This window comes from Pseudomyrmex gracilis, unplaced genomic scaffold, assembly GCF_002006095.1.
Source record: "Pseudomyrmex gracilis isolate BER0280 unplaced genomic scaffold, ASM200609v1 scaffold_251, whole genome shotgun sequence".
NCBI classification, from domain to species: Eukaryota; Metazoa; Arthropoda; class Insecta; order Hymenoptera; family Formicidae; genus Pseudomyrmex; species Pseudomyrmex gracilis.
Genome location: NW_018020835.1, coordinates 166,179 through 192,387, shown reverse-complemented (window position 1 = coordinate 192,387; position 26,209 = coordinate 166,179). Strand labels below are relative to the sequence as shown.

At 40.2% G+C, this 26,209-nt stretch overlaps 2 protein-coding genes across 6 annotated transcripts in view; one reads left to right on the top strand and one right to left on the bottom strand.

The window, feature by feature from the left end:
• Positions 1-656: 656 nt before the first annotated feature.
• On the top strand, positions 657-6,174 carry LOC109859248 (importin-9). Of its 3 annotated transcripts, none has more exons than XM_020437292.1 (12): positions 658-1,378; positions 1,539-1,772; positions 1,866-2,229; positions 2,314-2,561; positions 2,670-2,931; positions 3,039-3,352; positions 3,472-3,688; positions 3,819-4,090; positions 4,202-4,610; positions 4,821-4,969; positions 5,064-5,139; positions 5,260-6,174. In XM_020437292.1, the coding sequence occupies exons 1-12, from the start codon at positions 1,043-1,045 to the stop codon at positions 5,460-5,462; spliced, it is 3,084 nt and encodes a 1,027-aa protein (XP_020292881.1). In that variant the 5' UTR covers positions 658-1,042; the 3' UTR covers positions 5,463-6,174. The 3 variants fall into 3 exon arrangements, with proteins under 3 accessions (XP_020292883.1, XP_020292881.1, XP_020292882.1); XM_020437293.1 differs by having other exon boundaries at positions 1,299-1,378; positions 1,519-1,772; XM_020437294.1 differs by lacking the exons at positions 5,064-5,139; positions 5,260-6,174 and having other exon boundaries at positions 657-1,378; positions 4,796-4,912.
• The window catches only part of LOC109859249 (PDZ domain-containing protein 4), a 174,260-nt gene continuing 153,769 nt past the window's right edge, over positions 5,719-26,209 (bottom strand). Inside the window, exons 2-8 of one of the 3 annotated variants that reach the window (XM_020437297.1) lie at positions 13,051-13,434; positions 12,306-12,476; positions 10,488-10,586; positions 9,375-9,410; positions 8,360-9,261; positions 7,769-8,264; positions 5,719-7,335 (exon numbers count right to left, since the gene is read on the bottom strand). In XM_020437297.1, the coding sequence (XP_020292886.1) occupies positions 7,012-7,335; positions 7,769-8,264; positions 8,360-9,261; positions 9,375-9,410; positions 10,488-10,586; positions 12,306-12,476; positions 13,051-13,434 (2,412 nt within the window). In that variant the 3' untranslated portion in view covers positions 5,719-7,011. Of the gene's footprint in view, positions 7,336-7,768; positions 8,321-8,359; positions 9,262-9,374; positions 9,411-10,487; positions 10,587-12,305; positions 12,477-13,050; positions 13,435-26,209 lie in introns of all 3 variants that reach the window. The other 2 variants (XM_020437296.1, XM_020437295.1) reach the window with 2 other exon arrangements.

Genomic DNA, 26,209 nt, shown 5'->3' with positions numbered 1-26,209 from the left:
CCGAAACCGAAACCGGAACCGAAACCGGAACCGAAACCGAAACCGAAACCGAAACCGAAACCAGAACCGGAACCGAAACCGAAACCGAAACTTCCTTTTATGATAATTTCTTATTACATTTTTTAAATTTGAGACTATGTTTCTGTTAATTTTAGCTAACTGCGGGTGCGTATGTGTTAAAAAAACCCTTATTCGACAAACGAATAGTTTTATTGCACTTAGAAAATCAACAAAAAAAAGTATCGCAAACTTTTTTCTGTACGCGAGATGTGTACTTCACGCGGACAAAAAATCATTGATCAATGCAGTCTTTATCATCAATATCAGTACTGTATACTAATAATCACACAATTAGTATTACACAGTCTCTTTGACAGTCACAGTTTTAGTTTTATAAAAATAAATTAAAACTTGAATTTGCAAAAATCATCAACACGTCGAAACCGAAACTTCGGTCGGACACTATTTTTTTTACGACGGTTTCAGCCGCTGATTGGTCGATGGCTGATTTGACTCCGCGACCAATCCTCACTCTTCTCTCGCAGCTTTATCACAAAGTTACCACGTACGTATAGTAACTTTTCGCAGAAAGTTAGCCTGTCCGTACGTTCGGTTAAATTTTCCTAGAATCAAAAGAAGAGACGCCTATCTTGCTTGAGATAATTGAGCGATGATATAACCAAGTCGTGTCTCCAATCCAATCCGCCCCGGCTTTTGTGGAAAATTTTGGGAAATTTTGAAACGCGCCGAGACAAACGACCGGTGCGCGTAAATGTCGAGAATACACGTAGATATTTCGAGATGTCAGACGTTATGGTAAACACGTGAGATACGCGAGAGAGAGAGAACGACGATTGAAAGAAGAAAACGCGATTGTTGTGTAATTTTAAGAATAATAAAACATTTATCAACAGATTTGCTGATTCCGGGGAGTTGTGTGTGTGGTGGTCGCGCGCGCGACCCGAACGTGTCAGAACTTTATTCGAAAATTTAATCCGATGCAGTAAACGAATTGTTTGTTTTGTTTTTTTTATTTCGCACGATGATTGCTGGCGATGTACAAGGCTCGCTTAAGGAAGCCTTGTACGAGTCGTTAACCGGAATCTTGTCGCCTCAATATGAAACTCGCGTGTCCGCGGAGCAAAGGGTTCAGGCTTTGGAGGTTACTGAGGAATTCGGAATACACCTTACGGAGTTTGTAGTTGATCCCAACGGGCATTTGCCGATTAGGCAATTAGCTTCCGTATTATTGAAGCAATACGTTGAGACACATTGGTGCTCAACGGCCGAGAAGTTCCGTCCGCCAGAGCCTAACAATGCCGCTAAAGAAAGGATCAAGGAGTTATTGCCTCTCGGGCTTCGGGAGGCTATCAGTAAGGTAATTTTCATGTCAAATAAATATTATAAATTTGTTAGAAGACGAGTTCTACAAATTGCAAAGAAGATTTAGTTTCCGGCAAAAATTTGTTTTACATAAAAATATTTATGACATTTGTAACGAATAATCGATCTTATCAGCGATGCGTCATCAACTCCAGGTACGAACCGCGGTGGCCTACGCAATATCGGCTATAGCGCATTGGGATTGGCCTGAAAATTGGCCTGCTCTTTTTGACATACTTGTCAGTTGTTTGAAGGATCAGAACGAATATGCCGTTCACGGGGCGATGAGAGTTCTGACCGAGTTCAGTCGGGATCTAACAGATGCTCATCTTTACAACGTCGGACTTATTATTCTGCAAGAAATGTTCAGAATATTTCAAGATGAAAACGTGAGTCAAGCGGACGAAGTCAAATTTATAAATTTTCTCAGCGTTTCTTTGTCTGTACTGCTATTTTTATAATTTTTTTTTTTCCCCCAACAGTATTCGATCAAAATACGTGGTCGCGCGGTTGAAGTTTTTATAATTATCACAACCTTAATTAATCATACCAATTGTGAAAAGGGATTTATGGAACAGTATCTACAGCCAATCATTCCTATGTTTTGCGAGAAGTTTATCACGTATCTGAGAATATCTAACGGACCGGATAGCGATAGTGAATTTAAAACCGATATAATTAAAGCTATAAACTGTCTGGTCACAAAAATGCCCAAATATGTGTCGGATTTTTTGTCTCAAATGCTGCCGCCTATATGGGAAAATTTATGCCAGAGCGCAAAGACGTACCAAGAAACAATGGTAAATTCTGATGCGGATATCGACGATAAGGAAGTTGATTCTGATGGTACATTATACCCATAACGTGTACAGAGAGTATCGATCGCAATTTTTACCTGTTTTCTGTAAATCTCTTCCTCCTTTTTTACAGGCGAGGTAATCAATTTCAATAGTCTGATTATCGCAATATTTGAGCTCATCCAGACCATCGTGGATCGCAAAAGGTTTACAAATATATTAGATAATATGCTGGGGGAAGTTATATATTATCTAATAGTATTTATGCAAATAACACCCGAACAGATCCAACAGTGGACAAGTGTTCCAGAACAATTTGTCGAGGAGGAAGACTGTACGTTCGATTACAGTGTTCGAATATCGGCACAAGAATTTTTAATGGCAAGTAGAAATGTATAACAACAATACGCGCAAAATGCGTTGCGTTTTCGGATATGCGCGGATAATTTCTTAATTTTTGTTTTCTCGATCAATATATCTTTCGTACAGACTCTTCTTACCAATTCCGAAGACAAAACCGTTCACGCACTGTGCGACGTTGTCACAAGACATATCGAAGCGACGAAAGAAATGCGCGTTAATGGCGAGGGCGGTAACAGCAACGAGAGCTGGTGGAAAATACGAGAAGCCTCCTTACTGGCATTGAGTCTCTCGAAAAATTCCATTATCGAGAAACAGCAGGAAGGAACGTTACCGTTCGATATCGTTAGATTTCTAGACACGGTTGTTTTGGAAATGTTGAACGATTCAGGTGATTGATTGCGGCGCGAATACCAGTTTTTTTTTTTTTTTTTTACCATTTTGCATTTATTACACCAAGCATCTTTGCTGATTACTCTTACATCGTATTTATTTTAGGGTCGCCTCCGTTACTTCTTGGTCGCTGCTTATGTCTCAGTGGACGATACGCCAAAACGTTGCCGCTAGAAGTGATTTCTCGATTTCTCGAAGCGGCAGTTAACGGTTTACAAGAAAACCAACCGCTTTGCATTCGTATCTGCGCCGTTAAAGCGATCTATTGGTTCTGCGAAGCTTCGTCCGGAAAGGAGTCATTAGTTAACGTAATACGCTGCCATATGCCTAACATCTTTCACGGATTATACACTCTGGTTAGTCAACAGAACACGGACGTTCTAACTCTGGTCATGGAAACGCTTCAAATGCTAGTTTGGGTAATATATTAACGTTTTTTTCTCGCGCGCGCAGTTTTTTTACACATTGCGCCATCCATTTTTCTCTTACTTAAGTTACTTGGATGTTTTTTTTTTTTTTTTTTATTTTGTGTCGATAGCAACAGAAAGAATTTACGGCATCGATGGAAAACAAGATTTGTCCTTTGACAATTGCAGTGTTTATTAAGTATCATAGCGACCCGGCGATCTTAGATATATGTCTGGATATTTTCAAGTATTTGACGCAGAATCCGAACTGTATCGGGCCGTTGCAAACTCGTATAATACCTACTCTTACGAGTATGATGGCGATCACCATGAACAAACCACAAGATGGTAAAACGAATTCCGTCCTTTTGCACATTGCGGTACATTATAACCGATACGTTATAATGCATCGCAATATACAAATTTCGACTTATAATAATTTATAAGCAAGTATCTTATTGTCTTTTTTTATCGTCAGAGGGATCTCGAGCAGTAGCATTGGACGTGCTAAAAATTCTAGTACAGTATTCGCCGAGACCTCTCAGCAACGCTTTAATCGAGACTGCGTTTCCTTCCGCGTGCCAATGCATTCTTCACTCCGAGGACGACGGGACGTTACAGAGCGGCGGAGAAGTCGTGCGCGCCTACTTGTCCGTGGCGGCGCAGCAAGTTACCGCTTATCGAGACAGTGAGGGTCAAACCGGACTACAGTACATATTGCAAATAATCGGTCTACTTCTAAATCCGCAGGTGACATTCGCTCGAAACGTCGCTCAAGATTGGATTATTTTTTTATATTCTTTGCTAAAAATAATTACAATAATATCTATACGCGCGTTGTGTGCGTGTTATTCCTCACAGTCGAGCGAGTTCACTGCCACTTTCGTCGGACGTTTGGTCACAACCCTGATCAGACACGTGGGAAACAGTCTCGGCGAGAATCTCGATCTGTTGCTGAAAGCGGTACTGAGCAAGATGCAGACCGCCGAGTCGTCGCTCGTCATGCAGAGTTTGTTGATGATTTACGCGCATCTTATAAACACGCAGTTCGACGCCGTGTTGAACTTCTTGTCGACCGTGCCCGGCCCAACGGGACAGAGCGCCCTAGTGTTTGTGCTGTCCGAATGGGTCAACAGGCAACATTTGTTTATGGGTAAATACGATCGAAAGGTCGGAACTGTCGCGTTGTGCAACATACTGCAGTACGGAGTCACGCACGGTGATTGCAGACTGGACGAGATCACTGTTAAGGGTGATATGATCATTTCAGGTTTGTGGTTTATTTCCTTCAGAGTTAAGTTATCCCCCGCTTGACAAGGATGTTGCATTGAGCGGAAAATTATCGTATCGCAATGTGTAATTTTATGGCATCGCATATCGTTTAATTAAAAAAAAAAAAACAGAACTACTTGGTTCTACGAAAGACAACAATTTTGTTATTGTGTTCCAAAGTAGCAAGTTAAAATTCGGGAATATATAGGAATCGAAGACGGCGTGAGGACCAGGAGCAAAGCGGAGTCGCAGCCTTACGAATGGACTACGGTGCCTGTACTTGTAAAGATTTTTAAAGTAATAATCAACGAATTGTCGCATGATATTGAGGTTATCAGTGCCAGCCAAGAAGCGGAAGTGAGTGAGAACCGTTTTTGCCGTTTCTACATTCAGTTTTTTTTCGTTCTCTGTGTGTCTTATCTAAAATTAAATACGTACGTTTGACGCGTAGGTTTCCGATGACGAAGACGAGGATGAGGACGATGACGAACTGATAGATCCCGGAAACGACGTTGCAAATGTTTTACGTGAGTAAACTCTTCTCATACAAATTTTCAAGATTTTGCGTAACGTTTAATTGTCGATAAAAAAAAAAAAAAATAAAATAAAATAAAATAAACGGCGATATAAATGTGACATCTTTTTAGGATTCGACGGCATGGACGACGATAACGATGAGGATGAGGATCCGGAATTGTTGCGAGATTCAATCTATCATTTGAATCTTGGCCAATATCTGCGCGATTTTCTGTTGAACTTCTCCACTCACCATTGCTTCCGCGTATACGCCCAACACCTGAATGTGCCAGAACTAAAAATCTTAAATAGGATAAATATCAAGCTCATGTAATAGGATTATAAAATTCAAAGATGATCAAAAGTTTTCGAATATCATGATAAATAGTCTTTTTTCTACACTTCACGATGTTTTTTTTTGTTTGTTTGTTTTTTTTTTTCTTATTCCTTCGAGAAACAGTTTCTTCCGCGCTGCGCGTTTCTTTCTTGGTGAACGTATTTTTTTTTCGCCACCGGACATGGTGGCGGCGCGCGCGCCTAAAAGATAAATACGCACTTGATCAAATTTCGTCGCCACGTCGTTGCATATATTAATGTTATATTTTATTCGTGGATTTTTATTTACATTTACACACACGCGTGGAATCGTCACGTCGGCATCTACATTACAAAAAGACCGGGTATGTGAGCCGCGCGAGCGATTCTTTGCGCGTGTGCTTTATTACGTATTTGTTATTTAATATATATAATTTAGAACGTATACAACATATTTCCTACAACGGTACACTGTATCTAACATAGACGTTTTTTTTTCTCGAACGCCTCGCACACACCTTACGCAGCGGAGAAATAACGCGACAGAGTTTAACTTTTATATTATACGCGTCGCATTTGATTCACACTCCTATTCACAATTCTGTCTTCCATATACGTTATACATGTATAGAGTCGCAGAACAATTGTGTGTGTAAACACAGTAATAATAATAATAATAATACACTCGAGTGATTATCTCTTCTAGGCTGGAAAAAAAAAAAAAAAAAAAACAAGGACTCTCAAAAGTAATAGCAAATCGGCTCGATACGCGCGCGAGTTGCACGCGACGTACGTAGTTTTTTCGAGAGAGACAAATCTCGGATCGTTTCTCTTTCTCAATTGTTGCGTCTCTTCGACGCGTTTCTTCGCGCACTTTTTTCTTTTCATCGTTTTCGCGTGTTTTTCACAAAAACCTGTGTAAAAAAAATCGAGGCGCTGCTGCAAATCCCCACACGGACGAGGAGGCGGCGCCGTTTAACCGCTCGTTAAAACAATAGCGTTGTTTTCTTTTGTTTTAATCACACTATTCGATGTCCACGAAGATTCAGTTCACAGACCGGGGCGTGTACCGCTCTTCGAGTGCGCGCTCTTGAGCCGTATAATAAAACAAACTTAGCTTGTGATTCGATCGGTTTTGACAGTGAAAATCAACGTTGAGATGATAACGTTTTTTTTTTCTTTTTTTTTCTTTTTTATCGTACAAAGCGGGAAGAATATTGATACGCGTCACGTCACGATACACCGCTTTATCATACATATCTACAAACCTATAAACACCGATCTCCGTTCGCAGAATACTCCCCCCGTTTTTCTATGAACGTGTAAAACGATCTACGTAGCGTCTCTACGCAGCGTTCTCGGGAAGAGAGAGCGGGATACGCTGTATTCGTACAAGAAGAGGGTATCAAGGAGATATACAAAGTATCACGCAGAGATAACTCGGAGCGAATATATAAATTTATCGCGCGAAAGTGTTTCTTTTTCTTTTGTTTTGTTTTTTTGTTTTTTGTTTTTCTCAGAAAGTTTCCGCGAAAAAGATGTATTTTTCACGATCAGCAGTTTCTCGCTTACACTGTGGTAACCGACAGCAGACCCATTAATTTTCCCCCCGTGCCAGGACCGCTCGCTCCAACTCTGTTCCCGTGAACCAACATTTCTTGCACGGTGGTGAAATCGTCCAGAGTCGTCTTTTTACGCGCCATCTTCTTGTGACTGAGCTCAACGATACTCAACGGCTTCTTCGACACCTTGTCTTCCGTGTGTTCGCATATCAACAGGTCGTTGGTTTGCATCTGCTGCTGCTGCAGCAATAACTCCTGTTGCCGCTGCTTGCGCTCGCGCGCGCGCTCCAGTTGACGTTTGCGCTCTTCCTTGCTCCAGTAACGTCCGACCTGAACAATTAATAAAAAAAAAAAAAAAAAAAATAAAACGTTATTAATCTTTCGATATAAATGAAATACTTCGTCCACAACACAAAATCTCTTTTTTGTTCAATTTTAACAAATAACTAAAATACAAAGATGTTTTTTCGGGTTTGAACCGCGTTAGTGTCATTTTTATACCGACGTTTCGTGAACATTACAGCTCACTTCATCAGGGTTTGAAGAGCAGCCTGATACAGTATCGGGCTGCTCTTCAAACCCTGATACAGTATCAGGCTGCTCTTCAAACCCTGATGAAGTGAGCTGTAATGTTCACGAAACGTCGGTATAAAAATGACACCAACGCGGTTCAAACCCGAAAAAACATCTTTGTATGTTAATACTACACACCGCGAAAGCATCAAATATCAAATAAATAAAATACTGAAATCGGGGTACTCGCCTTCATCTCCGACAACGTGTCGTCCTCGGTTGTGTGACCGGCTCTCTCCTCTGATATCTTGATCGCTCGGTTCCGCAGTATTCGATTTCTCACGGGCCTTTTGGCGATGTATCTCGTGCCGTCCGATCTCCTCTTCACTTTCCACTCCATCTGCACCTCGCCTTTCTCCTCCGGCGGCGTCCACGTGGACATGCACACTTGCTGACTCCCGACGAACTGATACTGCGTCAAATTGGGCGCCTGAAAGTTACCGTGCGACTTGGACTTTCTCGCGCCGCCCGCCGATGTCTCTCTGTTGGTGACGAAGTTCCTGCGGTTTAGCGCCTGTTTGAACAACTGCTGCTGCAGCAACATCGTCTGTTGCAAGTTCGCAACGTTCGTGTACATGGTATCGGCCGGCAGCGTATTGGCGTTCATTGCGGGCTCGATGCGGTCTCTGTGATGATGCGACGACGACGAGCTCTTTCGAACGCTCTGATTCTTCGACAATTGTTGCCTGGTCGTTGCGGATGTCGCGCTCGGCGTTACCGGCATCGGACAGTTGCAGAACAACTTTTGTTGTTGTTGTTGTTGTTCTTCGACAATTGTTGCCTGGTCGTTGCGGATGTCGCGCTCGGCGTTACCGGCATCGGACAGTTGCAGAACAACTTTTGTTGTTGTTGTTGTTGTTGTTGCTGCTGCTGTTGCGGATGCGAGGGTGTCTTCGGCGGACACAGAACCAGCGTGCTCTTGTGATGATCTCTCTCGCCTTGATGAAGCTCCAGAGTCAGTGGATTGCTGTGACATGATTCCCCGGTGTTGTACGCGCTCGAGCTGTCCTTCTCCTCGCCTGAACTGTTGCTCTTCGACGAGGAGTGCCACTTTTGATTCGGCTGGCTGGTCAGATGATTCTGCGTGTTGCCGTGCTGCTGCAGCTGCGTAGCGACGTGGTTCGACTGTTGCCAGTGCTGATGATGTTCGTACGGCGACGAGTAGATCGGCTCGCTGTCCGATTCCGGTATCGTCTCGTAGATGTGCTCGGTCTCGCTCCAGACGTGGCTCGAATACGCCTCGACGAGCTTAACCGACGGCGGCACCACCGCCGCCGCCGCCGGCGACGCGGGTTGTTGTTGTCCGCGCAGAGAAATAACGTCGAGCCTTTTCGTGCAATCTTTCAGCGTGTCCTGCATCCACTGCTTGCCGCGCTCGTCTGTGTGATGAGCCGGCGAGATCGCGTTCTTGCTGGACTTCTGTGAGTTTTGCGACGAACACGTAGACGATGAGTTTGTAGAGAAAACGTTGACAGACTGTTGTTGTTGTGGTTGCTGTTGCTGTTGCTGCTGCTGTTGCTGCTGAGTGTGAGAAGGTATGGGTGGCGCAGCTTTGAGGGTGCAGTTGTTTACTTCGCTCTCTTTGGTACGCTCTTCCGTTTGCTGCTGCTGTTGACGGATCAACTGCTCGATCATGCTGTTCTGATACGCCGGCAAGTTCTCCGGTGAAAGTGGCGGCGAGCACTGAAGCGATATGAGGTTCATGGTAGATAAGCGATAAACACACACAGCGCGCATAAACATAGTGTGCGAATGTGTTTGCTCTTTTATATAATATTATATAAACTTTGACTTACTTGATGATAGATGTGCCTGTCATCGTACTCGTCGTCCTTAAATTGAAGTCGATATTAAATTAAAATCGAGAAAAAATGCGAGCGTTGCAAGTTCGATTTATAGTAACACACATGCGTAATCAAATTCTATAATTAGATCGATTTTGAATTTTTTCATGTGAAACAATTATTCGTTTAGAAAAATCACACAATTTCAACCCTCAACGGACGGCGTGTTTTTTCGGCACTTTAATTCGCCGGACATGTAGTCGTTTTCGTCCTGGGCTGTTTAAAAATATTAAATATTTTTTAAAAAATATCTGAAACACACACACAATGTGTATATACTCTTTAAACTGTGTCTATTTTAAGACACCGTCATTAAATTTGGTGAAAAAAAAAGTTTTAATTCAATAATTTTTAGCAAATATGACACAACAAGAAAATTACTTTCTTCAGAAAGTAATTTTGCTCCACAGACGAAAACGACCCGTGTCCGTCCGTTGAGAGTTAAAGAAGACGAAGAGAAAGAAATATAAGTTTTATTTTGACAAAACTAATTTTAACAATTAGTGATAAATAGAGATTACTCTCAGGCTCTATAAGTCTTTTAAACTAATAATATATGAATATAGGGACATGAAGAGCCGTTCGCGGGATGTTGTGCATGAATGTGCTTAAATATATATATATATATATTAAATAATATTAAATATATATATATATATATATTAATATTAAAATTAAATATATATATATGTATACACATATATACTTCGAAATAATTTTTTTCCATCATATAGGATGCTGGATTTGCATCACATATACATATATACGGGGTCCTTCATATATATGTGATGCAAATCCAGCATCCTATATGAAGGAAAAAAATTATTTCGAAGTATATATGTGTGTACATATATATTAATATATATATATATATATTACATATATATATATTTAATATTATTTAATATATACAATATATTTAAGCACATTCACGCACAACATCCCGCGAACGGCTCTTCGTGTCCCTATATTCATATATATTATTAGTTTAAAAAAAACTAATTTTCCTCCGATTCGATTCAAATATTGTAACACGTAAGTAAGATGAAAAAGCAAAAAACGAACCGGATATACGCATCGACTAACGAGAATTGTCACAGCGGTCTTCGTTTCCGCGAATAAGTTCTCGGTCTGTTCCTTGTTCGCAACATCCCTGCCGTTGACCTGGAACGAGAGCGAGACGAGATTCCTTTTCAGTTAATGCCTCCCAGCCCGCTTCTTGATTTCCGAAATGAGTCACTGTTCTCGCGAGAGATGTACATGCATAATGAAACGCCGGTACTCCGAATGTAAATCCGGCTTTAGAGAAGCCCCCCTTCGTACAGCTGACTCAACGTAAATTTCTCATTCTCCAGAATTTACACTTGCAATAATAATGCAGCGAGCGCGTACAAAAACACAAGGAAATAAGAAGATTTCTCCTCTTTCTCTTTCGATTTAGAAATTTCTCAAGTGCAACTTTTGTGTATTTTCTAAAACAAAACTATAATATATATCTGTAGTTTTTGACACACAAAACGAGCGAAGCGCATTTTTTTTTTTTTTTTTTATTATCTGAGAGAACGCGTACATTTGTCTTTTTTTTTTTCGTTTTTCTGTGAAACTTCGTTAATTCTTCAAAAAAAAAACAATACTCTCTCGTGTTATTCCCCGAGCAAATCTTCTGCGCGAAAATTGCATTAACCAAGCAAGAATAATTAGGTCGGTAGGAGAGACGTTAAATAACGAGTCGCCGTTAAGTCACATAAATGGGGAAACGTCTTGCGGAACTTCATCGACGGTGGAATCTAGACAGACGGCGACAAATCCATCGTACACACTCATTGTACTTCGTCTGTGATTTCCCTTCAGTTTGATAGAGAAAGAGAGAGAGAGAGAGAGAGAGAGAGAGAGAGAGAGAGAGAGAGAGAGAGANGAGAGAGAGAGAGAGAGAGAGAGAGAGAGAGAGAGAGAGAGAGAGAGCAAAGTGACAGAAGAGAAAGAGATAAAGCACACAGCTCGTAATTATAATCTGTCTAATGGGATGAGAGAAGGAGCTTAAAAGTGGAACCAGGGGATAATGAGGCGTCAACGGGAAATTCGCGAACGTAGATCTTGCAATCTCGGTCGAGACCACAATCGCGCGATCTTTGTGTGTCTTCGAAAAAAAACAAAAAAAAACGTTAATTTGTTATTAACAGTGTAAATTCTGTTGTGTACTTATCGTCACTCCCTACGTATAATCCCGTAACTCCAAAACGCAAATTTTAGAGGAGAGCAGTTTAAAAAGTTTGAAGCTTCATATAGTTCCCCTAAGTTAAGGGATCTTTCGGTTTTAAATTTTTACCATACTTATGAATATTTTTTTTTTAATACTTGGTGACCACAAAGAACATGACTTTCTGAGTGTCACTATGCACAATAAACTGAAAATTCCATATGTGACACTTATGTAATTATACGTAGAGAGTGACGTTATTACTTCCGATTATTTTTATTTCTCTATACTAAAAAATTTTTCTACGTTTTTTTATTAACACATTGTTGACCGGTCACGAGTTAACTCGTGTTTTTATGGCCGAACGTTGCTGACCGGTCACGAGTTAACTCGTGATGCGTTTTGTGTACCATTACACGTAGGTGATTGTTATACTGCTTATCATACGAAAAAGAAATATTAAAAGTTGAATAATAAATAAAATTTATTAAAGTTTATTTTTATTGTTTTACTTCCACTTCCAATTACGAAATAATAGCCGGTGACGTGAGATAAATTTTCAGTAAAATTGCCGGTCAACAATGTGTTAAGTTTAATTCAATCGCTTTCTGTTTGAGAAATTATTTCGCGGCGTGTATTTGTTTCCGTGTGGAAACGAACGAATTCGCACATTTCTGATTTCATACCCGTAAGATTTGGTCTCCTTCCCGCAATCGACCGTCCCGCGCTGCAAGGCTTTCAGGAACTATTTCCGAGATATAAACCTCCGTGTCGGCGTCCTCGCTGCCGGAACCGGAGCTATAACACACCGTTAGCCCGAGCTTCTCGGCACTTCCGGTTTTCCGCAACGTCACCTCCTACGGTATTTCGCAACTGTATTAATGTCCAATGCAGCAGACAATGTTGGATAGAAGGAAACTAAACTATATACTTGTGTTTACACACGGGAGTCTCTCTTACTAACAACGTTAACGCTCTCTCAGGCATTATCACTGTCTGAGAGAAATACATTACGGGAAAACAAGAGAGTTAACGCCACATTCAATCTCTCTCCTGTGTGCCGTTACTCTCTCGAACACGTACAAAATTATATAATCCCGTCAAATTGCCATTTATTTAAAGTCTTTTATCGAGTCTCGTTCATTTTATCTCCCATTTAATTCTGTTATTAATTATTTACCACCATTAGTAACGTGCAGCAACCAGATAAAACGAGATAAAAAGCTAAATAATTTCGAACATTTTCAAAGATCGTTTTGAAAAAAAATCTTCATTAAAATATCATTAACACTATTATATTATTAAAAATGCGCGATTAAAATTATTTTTTCGAACCGAATCATCGTTTCATTTTCCTCTTCGTAACGTTTCATTTTCCTCTTCGTAATGTAGAAATTTGTACTTGATTATCATAAGATATCGAACGGATACCTCAAAGTCGATATCGTGCGCGAGGAAATCCTCAAAACTGTCGTTCGCTTGTTCCTCGACAAGCGGAACCGGAAGCAATTCCTCTTCCTCTATGAGACCGGCCCAGTCGGTTTGAACCGCAGTCGACACCAAAGAAGAACCAGCCGTGTCCTTTTTAACATCGTCGTTGCACGTTCGCTCGTCGATCGTACCGTTCTTCGTTCCCTCGTTTTTATCTTGACACGTAATTTTTTCGTGCTGCTGCTCCTTCGAGGGCGTGTTGGGAATCGGTTGATGCCCGCTCGGCTGTCGTCTAAGAACCTCAACGATAATTGGCTCCTTAGCCGACTGGAAGCAACGCACAGCATCCTCGTGACTAGAGTTCGAAATGTCTTGTCCGTTCACCTAAAAACAGAAAACAACGCGCGCGTTGGAAACACACACACTCAAGAAAATGACAGAAAGTTTTATTCGCTAAATCATCTATCTCGTCAGATATTGAGATTACGTCCTGCACAATTTGTTATATCTTTATTTTTAGAGTTGCAACAAAAATGATTTAGAATTAATTAGCAGGGCGATAATGAGCCATGGCAGGATGTTGTGCCGTAGAAAAATTAAAAAATGTAATTGAGACAGTCTGTAACAGTCTGTTACAAAATACACGACAAACATGACTCATTTGTTTTCTGTAATTGTTTAAGTATTTTGAATTTTGTAATGTTGAGTTATACTGACAAATTTGACAACTCTATAATTAACGATTGATAAGGACTTAAAAAATAAAGTCGAAACGTCTCAATTACATTTTTTAATTTTTCTACGGCACAACATCCTGCCATGGCTCATTATTGCCCTGCTAATTAATTCTATTTATTGGAGTTACCAAAAGGAGCCGGAGGTCACACCTCATTTATCACTTATTTAAAAATGATTTATTATTATTTACAAATTGTTCAATTTTTTTTTTCTTCAATTATGCGAACGACTAAATAATATTTTTAAATTTTAAATTCTTCATCTGAACATAAAGATGACGCAGACCGTCCCTCGCGTCTTGCGCAGCTGATACGTAATCAACTCCGTGTAATTAGTAATTAAGCAAATAAATAATGTCCCGTGTAATGCGCCAGAAATATGACGCGATCAATCATGGAGTATATCAAGTGCGTGTGCTTGCGACCGCGCGTCTCTTCCATAGGGCGAGCGAGCGAATAACAACGGGGGGGGGGTTTCATTTTTCCTTTGCCCCCCTTCCCTTCGTCTCTCTCCGTAGGCGTCTTTAATTAAAATATACGGTTCCCCGAAGGAAACATAGAGACATCTCATCATTCCTCATAATTGCTTCCTCGCGCTTTAATGTCCAATTAAATAAATAACTCGTTGGCGCGAGATGCCGTAGACGACGCCGACGACGAGAGGATGGACAAGAGTAGATGAAGATGCCTACCGCTGGGGGGGGGGGACGACACAAAGATGTCGTCGATCACGAATATAGGCGAAATTAATTAAATGACACGCCCGATGTTCCAAATTAGTGCACGTAGTAGGCCGGTAATTAATTTTCAAGATTACCCACGCGACAAGTGTATTTCCTTACACTTCGGCAAATTGGTTTCTCCGTTTCAAGCGGATTACACGAGATCGTTTCAATCCCCCCAACAAATCACACACAGACGCTATGAAAGAGAACAAGATCTTCTAGTAAATTAAACATTGATATTGTTTACACACGTGTGTAATACAATTATTTGTAATACAATAAATTTGTCATCATTTATATATTTTTATTTTTATATTTTTAATAAAAACAGAGTTGACCTCTCTTTCTTAAAAATAAGAAAAAAACCACATTATATTTGCATCACGTTCAATATTTCGGCGAAATATCGGTTGATTTGAATCAACCAATGGATTTCTATTGTCAATTAATTAATTAATTAATTAAACATTCAATTACACGTTAAATGTACTAATAAATTAATTAGGATTATGGGTATTTGGGTAATTAATTTATAGTAATTAAACATTTGATATATCGCGCGCGACATTGTTCATTAATCGTGGATTGATACGTGTCTCGCGCCCTTGTCGGGCGACGCCCTTATTCGTTCGCTCTAAATTGCTTCCTGGATGGAAGGGCAAAGCAATTAAAATGCGCGGAAGAGCCACGTGAAAAACGCGTTCCGTTCGGACGACGCGGTCAAGGAAAACGAAGAGAGTCTCTCTTGGTCGGTGAAAAACCCCGGTCCCAATATAACCCTCTATTAACTCTAATTCCTCCCTCGAGCGCAGTCATAATGTCCGATCAAACATTTGCCTTCGGTAAGGCCGTGTTTATACCTCCGGCACCAGGTGGCATTTAATTTCGCACTAAGTGCCAGGATTTAAGGATTTGGAGTGGAGAAGAGCAGAGGGGAGGAAAACCGTAACACACTACACGCCAAAGACCCCCGGACGTTTCAATTTGGGGCTTACAAACTGCCCGAGTTTATATATTTCTCCGCGCGGGCTAATGATGGCTCTCCCGTCGTGGATTTCTCTAATCGTGAAAAATCACCCCCCGAAGAGTTTTTTCCCCTCGAGAACTTACGTTCAACACATAAACCCCCGGCGGAGTCTTTATAAATCGTTGCGATGGTTTCGCGATGGTTTCGCGATGGGAAAATTTATACGATGCTACATTCCGGAAAAGTGAAGACAAATAATCTTTAATAATTGAGATTAAGCGAAGGGTGTTTGTGCGAATGACGTTAAAAACTGTCGAGCAATATATACTCATAACTATGATATATATATATATATATATATTACAATTGTGAAGTATTTTTCTAAAAAGTTTTTGTCTAAATCTTTATATTATTTTTGCAAAATATTCAAATTTATTTTGATTAATTTTTTTATATAATAATGTATTTTTATAACACAGATACGTCATCAGTATTATTATATTTTATCATAATATTTAATATAATATTGTAATTATAATTAAGTTTTGTGTACATATAATTTAGTTTTAAAAGAGAAAATGAGAATTCAGCTCATAGATCGTATAGAAATTTGGCTGACCGAGGGATCGTGTTTATTTTGCCGAATATATTTTTATAACACAGATACGTCATCAGTATTATTATATTTTATCATAATTTTTAATATAACATTGTGAATTATAATTAAGTTTTGTGTACATATAATTTAGTTTTAAAAAAAAATGAGAATTTAGCTCATAGATCGTATAGAAATTTGGCTGACCGCGCGATCGTGTTTATTTTGTCGAATATATGAGATTCTAGCAGACCTTATATTGATCGTTATAAAAAAAAAAAAAAAAAAAATTAAAAAAAAAAAAAAAAAACGCACTGTCGACGTGTTGTCAGACGAGGTATTGGTGCTTCGTACGTTGCGGATATTTGTTCGCTCGTTGTGCCGTTCGCGATTGATCACAAAATGGAATTTCTAACTGTTCGCTTGGCTGTTAATTTCGAGCGAAGGGTCGAGAGATTCGCAAACATTTGCACTTTACCGCAATATTGCCGAGTGCTGATCAATTCTTCGTTCAATCAAAACGACGAGATCGAGAATCGATTTTGGAGATTACCGATTGTGATTTTTGTTACCGAACGATTTATAGGGGAGGGGGATAAGGGAATCCTTTCCCTGTGTGTGTTTAATCATTATTTTCGAATTCCGCGGTACTTGGCATCAGATAGAATCGATTCGCGTGAAAAGTATAATATAAGCTGCTCGATATTGAGTTTTTGGCGTTTGTTTATTACTCGTTTTTTTTCGTCATTGTTGTTCTCCGACAAGAGAGATACGAACGAAATCTACACGATATCTGCAATATCTCTTTGCAAAATTATTAATCCTTCGCTGATTTCGTCGTTCGTTACTTTTGCACGCGGTACACGGGGGGGGGATTAATGAATCCGAAGAGAAGACCTCCTTCGCGCGTTGTCCTTTGATCGGTCGTTAAAACCGAGGAAGCGTGACAAATGTTGGCTACGATGTATTCTGTCCATTAAAATTAATGACATTCGCGCGCGCGCGCGCGCGACACCGAGGACCTTCCGAGTTTAACTATTCTCAGCCAGAAATTTCGTCGCTTTGAATTTCCCATCGGTTAGAGACCGCGATTTCGGTCTTTGATCGCCGTAACGCAGATAACGTCGGATCCATCAGTGAGATTCAACAAATTTGCAAATAATTATCGCCCCACGTTTTTTGCCACCACGTCGGTCGCTCTTCTTTCACGTCGCGTGAAAGTCGGCGCGTTTTCAATACCGCGCAACGTAGAAAAATTCTCGCTAATGGGAAAGAAGCTTCCGACTAAGAATTAAGAACTTATAATGCGACGAAGAATGTATCTAAAATGATTCGATAAAAAATCTCATTAACAAAAGCACTTATATACCCCGGTAGAAATTGAAATTAGAAAATGCTCATTATTTGAGCTATCGGTAGGGTAAAAGACCCAATTACCGTCACCCTAAGCTATTTTATTTAAAATATTAAATAAATCCTAAAAAAGTTATGCATGAAAACAATCTAACATAGAATTTTAAGTGCAATTAATATAACAAAAAATCCAGCACTCAACATTTGTGTCTCATTTCTTTCATTTTAGGGGGTGACAGTAATAGCTCTCTCGCATCGTTCTTTTTTAATTATTTAAATTTATAAATAAAAAAAAATAGAGATTTTGAGAGACGGTATTATTTTGTTCCTTATATTAGAGACATCGAATAATAAGAAGAAAAACATATGTTTTTGATAAATAAGTAGTAAAAACAATTCACTAACGCCAGAGTTTATTAATTCAGGTGACAGTAATTGGGTCTTTTACCCTACATGGACAAAAAAATGATGTTGAATCAACAGTATAGGTTTAATTGAAATATATCCTGTTGATGCAACATCAATATTGTTGCACTACACACAGCAGATAGTTGCTTTAAGAATCTAGACATTAAATTAATCGCATACGCAATTGAATGAACTATTTATTTTTGTGGCAGCCCGTGACATCAACTTTAATTGAAGCAACTCCATTTTTTTTTCTGTGTATACAGTCCAAGAAATGGTCGGTTCAATTGTCTTGGTTTAAGATACAAGTGTAACGCGTTTTTTCGATCTAAATTCCATCGTTATTTTATTATTTCTAATTTCATTTTTACCAGGGTATAACAAAATACATAATAACGTTTCGTTAATAACGTAATCGTGTGTTGATATTTTATTAAAATACACGTTGTGACGAGAGAAGAAATACAAATAAGAGAAGCGGATAACATTATGGGAATGAATGTAAGTAAGAGCGGTGTGTAATGTTCACGTCGTTTTTACTTCCTTTCTTTCAAAAAATCAATCATTCCGCTAAAAGAGGCTGCGAGGCGCATCGTTTACCCGCCTCTTTGTTGTATTAACGCTCAAGAGCGCAAGTACTTTGGCTTGGCAAGTACTTAGTTTGAGAATGCAAACGACTTTTTTTTCGCCCCGAGCAAGAGAAGAGTGTCTTGATATTAACTAACATAATGAGAGAGACCGTGGTGTTCAACAAAACAACAACAACAGCATCACAATTACTCGCCGTAAAATGCAATACATTTTGGATAATTTTTATATTACATGATAATGTTGTTTAGAATATTGAAAAAAATAATAATTTATATATTTTCACATATATTATGTACACGTGTTCGCGAACACAACAATATATATAATAAATTATAAATTATAAATTTTTATATTACATGATAATGTTATTTAGAAATATTAAAAAATAATAATTTATATATTTTCACATATATTATGTACACGTGTTCGAACAACAATATATATATATAATAAATTTATAAATTCTTCGACCTCATTAATTTTTTTGTTCGTGCAAATTTGTGAAAAAACCTCGTCGCTTTGTGCAACAAAAAAAAAAACTACGTACATTTTATTTATACGCAAATACAAAAATAGTATTCGTTCGAAGATGGCTTTCGCCGCGAGAGATATAAAGTAACAGGAATGCAATTAGCGACATCGTCTTTCTTATGCAAGGTGACCTTTATTTGTGACCCGTAAACTTTTTTTTAACGAGAAAGACGAAGAGAGAAAGAAAGAGAGAGAGAGAGTATCAGAGGTAAAAAAATCTCTTATTTAAACAAGAAAGCTGCAGAGTAACTCGTCTCGGCGAGCAGTTACATGAAGTAAAATGCGCGCGCTTGCATTATCCGTCGCTTCTTTTCCGCCCAAGTGGGCGACGCTTCTCCAACAGCTGATCAATATCCAATCAAGGGAGGCTGATCGACCGCTTGTCCATCCGTTTATTACATTAGTCCCTCAAGGGGACGCTGAAGCACTTTGCCGTGAATATTCGAGCCTTTGACGGAAGACGTACGGGCGTAAACGCGATTAAGTAGTATTAAAAAGACCCCCGGTCTCTTATACTCCTTCTTCTTGCTTCTTCTTCTTCTGTCTCGCCTCGATTTTAGGCGCGCCCTTCTCACGAGCTGGCAACACCCTTCGTTAGGGACGCGTCCGCTTCTACGTCTGACAGCTACCGGGGGGTGTTGATGACTACTTACGACAAGAGAAAGTAAAGTACAAGTCGCGCGCGCGCGCAAAAAAAAAAAAAAAAAAATACTTCGGTTTTTTTTTTACGCTTTTCCCAGCAACACGCGTGTTTGAAGCGCCACGAAAGTCGTGTAAAAAATTTATTACGCTCTGGGAATTTAAGAAGAGACTTTTTAAAGAGAAATGCCTTAAACCCATTAGGACGAAAATAAAATAACAGTGCAACACGTGAAATTTATCAAACGACAATCCTATAATTTCCTCAATCGAACGAGAAGCAATGGCGAAACGAAATAAAAAAAAAAAAAGGGATTACGCGTGAGAAGGCGCTATATCGCGATAATTCCTTCGACGCGCCGTGTTTCACCGCTTGATTTACAATCCCCGGGACTCCGTATTTCATTCTGGACTGTTTTTTTTTTCTCTTGCGCGGCAAGGAATTCACGGACTATCGGCTGCTGCTCCTCCCCGTTCTGCTTTTCCACCGATTTCTTTATTTCCACCGCGGCGAGGCTCGATTCCGATAATAATATCGGAATGGGCAGCAGCAACAGCCGGAACGGAGTCTTTCAGCGCGTGCGGAGAACTATTTCTGCCGCTTAATTAAAAAAGTCTTGCCCGCCTCGATATCAATTTCACGTATTACTTTCGCGAGACCGCGTCCGTATAGCTATCGTCGGGGTTTTTGCTTCGCGCGTACAAATGTTTTTCTATTTAACCGAGAACGCCTTCGTCTTATTTCGCGTTGCTCTTGACGACCGGATACGGATCTCGTTTATATATACAGCGGATCACGTTAGGATATTATTATTTCGCAACAATTGATTTAATTCAATAATAATGCGTTTCAAATATTTTAATGAAAAATATTCCCATTAAATGTTAAATGTTTTTAATAAAATTTCAGTGTCCCCCTTAAAAAAAAAAATTATATAAAATCACGTTTGCTTCTCGTAATCAATTTTGCAATAATATATTTTTGTACGTTTGTTTTAAATTCTGAAATTATAAATATAAATTTTTACACGCGCGTTTCTCGCGCGCGATCGATTCCAACCAACATTTATCTGCGCGCGCAGCAGTTCATACGTGAGAATTATCGACAAATCCACATTCCTTTTGCCTCTTGCGGTGGATCCGTATGTAAGTACAAGCGGGTCGGGGAGCGAAGGAACACTTGTCGAATTTAGGAGAACAAGCCGGCGGTCGACTGCCGAGAGAGAGAAAACAACGAAGAGAAAGACTCTCATCACACAGATCCGCAAAGACCACACTCGCGTCGACAAAGAACAGAAAGAGCGAGTACTCTGAATCCACTTCCAGAAACTCAGGAAGAAGGAGGGAGAGGACACTCCCGCAGTGTTCGTATTCCTCGCAAATACCGAGAGCCCGAAGTGATGGGCGACGCTCTTCGCTTTGAGCGAAACGACGATTAGCGGAGATGTACGTTTACCGACGACCCTAATTACCGTCGTAGGAAAACATGTACGCTCTCCCACAAGCCCGACGGCATTTATATACGTGAGAGTCCAAATATCTATCTGCGATTCGACCGCGCTTCGCTTGAGCGGACAAATGCGCGTCTCAACGATGCGGCGCGCGCGTGACAAAACGCGCAAATCTTCATCTCGGGAACGAGAAAACAGACCCACCGAGAAAATGACGGCTTGACGCGCCAAATCGCGAGATCAGCGAAGATCCTCGACACTCTCCGATCTGCGTCTCACGTTGAGCAGTACGGGAATTATCGCTCGACTTCGATTAACGAGATATTCCGTTGTATTTTTCGAATCGAAACTTTGTCTTTTTTTTTTATTTTTTGACACACAGAAAACTTAAAAAAGTTTGCTGAGATCTGTGTATTTAAAAAAGAAAAACAAAAACTATCAGTGAAATAAACACCGAAAAAATTATATTCTTGTAAGTAGAAGATTTTATACTTAAAAAATCTTCTTAAAGATTTTAGATAATATTCTTCTGAAATGAAGAATATATTCTTTATTTAAGAATATATTCTTAATATTTAAGAATATAGTCTTTTTCGATAGTGAGATATATATGTTTTTCTATAGTGGCTTTTTATATTCTAATCAGTATATATTCTTATCAATATTACTATTTAGAGGATTTTCCTCTTAAAATAAAAAACTCTTCTTGGCGCCTATTTTAGTATAAAATATACTTAAAGTAAGTGGGATATCCTCAAAATAAGAATACAATTTTTTCGGTGAATCTGTGAATGTTTGTAAAATGTTGTAACGCACGCGTTAATTTTTCAGGGCGAAATTATTCGGGGGGGGGAGGGGATAAAAGAGAAAACGCGGAGGAGGCTAAAAAACGCGCGTCCGAATACTTTGTTTTTTTTTTTTTTGCGCGCTACCTTCTCTCGTCCGAAGGATTTGTCGGGCGCGCCGCATCCATCCCGCGTGTAGGATCTTCGCATCTCTCGGAATAAGCGACCGGGCAAAAACCCGGAGATTATCCCGGGGATTCACCATTTCGTTCGCGTATCCCTCATCTTAGCCTTCGCGTTTTCTTGTGCGCGACGTGTGTCCTCTCTCCCCCCCGTCGTATATATCTCGAGCGTTACATGCGATCGCACCTGATGCCACGCGCGCACTCCATCCATTGAGGAACAAAAAAACTCACACGGCGAGGATATAACGACGAGGAGATCATCCTCTCGCTCCTTTTGTTCCTCTCGAAAGTTCGTCGAAGGGTTTCGCGGCTCGTCCAACGACGGGGGGGGGGGGGGGAAAGAAAAAAAACGACACATTGAGCAGCAGCTTCCGGCGGCGCTGCTTCGTCGCACGCGTCGGCGATTCTATATATTTACGAGGATCTAGAACGAGTGGTGCATTATAGATGATCATTGCCAGCACAGCGTGCGTTGTCACTAGGCGGAATGAACGTATTAACGCGAACCGGGCGAGGGATGATTAAGTACCGTAATAACAGCAATGTGGGTGGGCTTAATATCTCGCTGAAATATTCAAGGAGACACCGTGTGTCTAGCGAAAAAAAAAATTGCAAGTAGGTGCCCGTATGTATATGTATATGTGTAATGCGGTACGTATGTATAATGCAGTTAGAGTTTAGATTGATTAATATAATCGCCACTTGGTTGCGAATTAGTTTACGTACGGGAATAGCAATTTTTCAAAACGGGAGATTAACAGTAGATCGGTCTGCTAACTTTTGTAATAATTAAATAAGTGAGAAATGAAGTGTGACTTCCGGCTCCTTTCGGTAACTCCAATAAATTGAATCAATTAGCAGGGCAATAATGAACCGTAGCAGGATGTTTTGCCGTAGAAAAAAATTAAAAAATGTACTTGAAACGTTTCGACTTTATTTTTTGAGTCCTTATCAAGTCGTTAATCATAGAGTTGTCAAATTTAGTCAGTATAACTCAACATTACGTGGAAATTCAAAAAAACACTTAAACAATTACAGACAATGAAATATTCAAGTCATGTTTGTCGCGTAATTTGTAACAGACTGTCTCAAGTAAATTTTTTAATTTTTTGTTCACGGCAAAACATCCTGCCATGGCTCATTATTGCCCTGCCAATTGATTCAATTTTGTAATAATGTTAGGTTAGGTATTAATTATAACAAAATGATAATGTTAATTATTACAAAAGTTATTAGACCGACCTAATATTAATCTCCCGTTTGAAAAATTGCCATTACCGTATGTAAACTAATTCGCAACCACAAGTGGCGATTATATTAACATTTTCAATTACAGCCTCCTCGCGTCCGTGGGTAATCTCCATGTATTTAGTCCTTAACGCGGGAAGAAATTTCGCCGGTGAGGCAGGATTACCGTCATCGCCTTAAGGCGCCGTTATTTACCACCGCACGGAGTGTGTTAGCACAGCTGATGTATATGCCGCAATGTATTCGCCGGTTAAACCCCCGGAAGGAAGAGCTCCGTTTTCTCACCACGTTTCCGCGCTCGTGGTGTGCGTTGGCGCCAAGAATTTTAATATTTAAAAAATACAATCCCGAGTGATTTTCCAATAAATATTTCACATATAATTTTTTAAAATCTATATGAAACGCGCGAATTTTTTTTTTTTTCACACCAAAAATACTATTCCGGCAAAATATACGGATTGCAGAGATCTGTGTGTTTCACAAAATGATAAAATAATACACACATTCTATATAAAACATTTTCTCTTTTAAATATATATATATATATATATATATATATACATAGAGAGAGAGAGAGAGAGAGAGAAAGATCATATGTGCATAAGTTACGTACATATGCGCGCGGACGAAATACGTGTTCGCTGTACATACAGAAGGAAAACGACTGGCGTGAGGATACGCCATATCACGTTATTGCATTCAAACGTCAAATATAATTCCCCGAGGCTAAAGCTTTTCCCTTTGAACTGTTTGCGAGAAATTTTTATGAAGATTCCCATGTCACGTATCCAAATCGAAATATCTGAGACACATGTGTGTAAGAGTGTTTTTTATTTTCTCTCTTACATTCTCTGAGAAATAGAAACTCTTCTCTCTCTCTCTCTCTCTCTCTCTCTGTGCGCGTTAATGCGCGCACGAAACCGGATATAGCGTCGACGTCGCGACGTCAAAAAAAAAAAAAGAAATCAGAGCCGATAACGTCGATTAACTGGCGCTCTAATAATAATTCGTTCGGGGACTTAACCGAAGTCTCATTTCGACGGCCGCACGCGCCAAGGGGGACTATATCTCGGGGAAATATTAATAACCGTCATAAATTTTAATGCGCGCGACGGTGCTCCTCTCTCCCGTCGCCTCTCTTCTCTTCGTTTCCCTCTCTTTCCCCTTTCTCTCTTCGTCGCTTTCTCTTTCCGCCCGAGTTTCCCTTTCCCTTTTGCCACGACACGGCGCGGCCGAAACATTTGCCGAGATCCGCTGAAAATCGGGATTAAGCTATAAATTCCGCGCGACGGGCACGGGGCACGCTCGGCATGCAAATTTATTCGCAAATTCGTTCGTTACTTCCGAGAGTGGCCGAGTGGCTCGAGAGAAGGACGAGGTGCTGCTGCTGCTGCAGCTTGCAGTTTCATCTCGTTCCCGTTTCCCCTTCCCCCCCCCCCCTATGAGCAACTTCCGTGCCAAGTTTCCGCCGCCCAGAACATCTCCTGCTATAATCGGAAGTCGGCATTTTTCGGCGGGATAATTTGCAATGGAAAGTTTCGGATTGAATTCGCGAGATTTAATGAAAGCCGCAGCATAGGCTGCGGATTATTTAAATCCCGCGAAAAAAAAAATTGCCACATAATTCGAAGAAAGAAAAAATTTTAGTCCATTTTTTTAGAAAAAAATAAATAAGCATGAAGTTAATTAAATTCCTTATAATTAATCGTTCGAGAAAAAGAACGCGTGTTTCTCCACACAACGCGTGCGGTATAAATATATATACGCACGCGAGATATAATTGCACAGTGGCGGAGGATTTTCCGTGTCGGTTCACGATCGGGTTAATTAACGTTTATTAACAGAATTATAACAATTTGCGCTCGGCTCATTTGACGTGGAATTTGATATCTCGTTACAAACTGACGATTCGCCGGTGTTAAAATCACACACAAACCGACGCGATTCCGCCGAGCTCTCGCGCGTGCGGTTTTAACAAGATAATTTAACAAGATGATATTTCGTCGGGGGGCGCGCTTGAAAGAGAAAGGGAAAGAGCTACGAGATCGCGCGTCGCGAGTTTTCAAACGTTTACACGAGTAAGTAATAATTTCGCGAGAGAGACCTCACGGTATTACGGATTTCCATTTTACGTGCATATAGCGGCTTTGCGCCCGACAGAAACAAGCGCAATAACCGTTTCCCCGAGGCGCTCCACCAGCAGCCCCAGCGGTCCACGCGCGCGCGCGCGCGCCTCTGCTCGACCTCTCGATTTTATTACTAACCGGGAAATATCCGCGCGCGCGGCGGCAGCCCGTATATTTTTCTCGTGGAAATCCCGCGTCTTTTACGATCTTTTTAGTATTTCGAGCCGCGCGATGTGTATTTCCGCCGACCGTGTACGTGCGCGGTATTTCAAACCGGACGACGACGGAGGTGCGGCGGGATGCGGAAAACGGTTTTCGAGCATCTGACTGCGGTATAAATTTCGCGCGCGCGCGCGCTCGATATGTATAAACTCCGTCGTCCCGATATTAAACAAGACGCGAAAATAAAATACGACAGATCGAATTAAAATAACATTCTTGTTTTTTTTTGTCTTTTTTTTTTGTTTTTTTTTTTTTTTTGACGGAGTTTTAACAGCTTTTTTTTTCCAGCTCGAGAACTCTCGTGGAGAGGAAGCACTCGAGGATTTTTTTTCAATCAACGCGCACGCGAATTTCGCGCGCGCGCGCGCGGACGAAGTTGATAAAAATTTTTAATTACCTCGCGCGGAATCTTTGTTCCGTAAAAACATTTTTGCAAGAAGATCAATTTTATCATTTTTACGATTCTCTAAAAATTAACAAACGAAAATGAGAACAATAAAAAAAATAAAATAACGAAAAACATTCTGCAAAATTTACCGATGTGCGTGTGATAACACGTTGTTATCGCGCCGAAGATCGTTGCTGATCGGAACTCT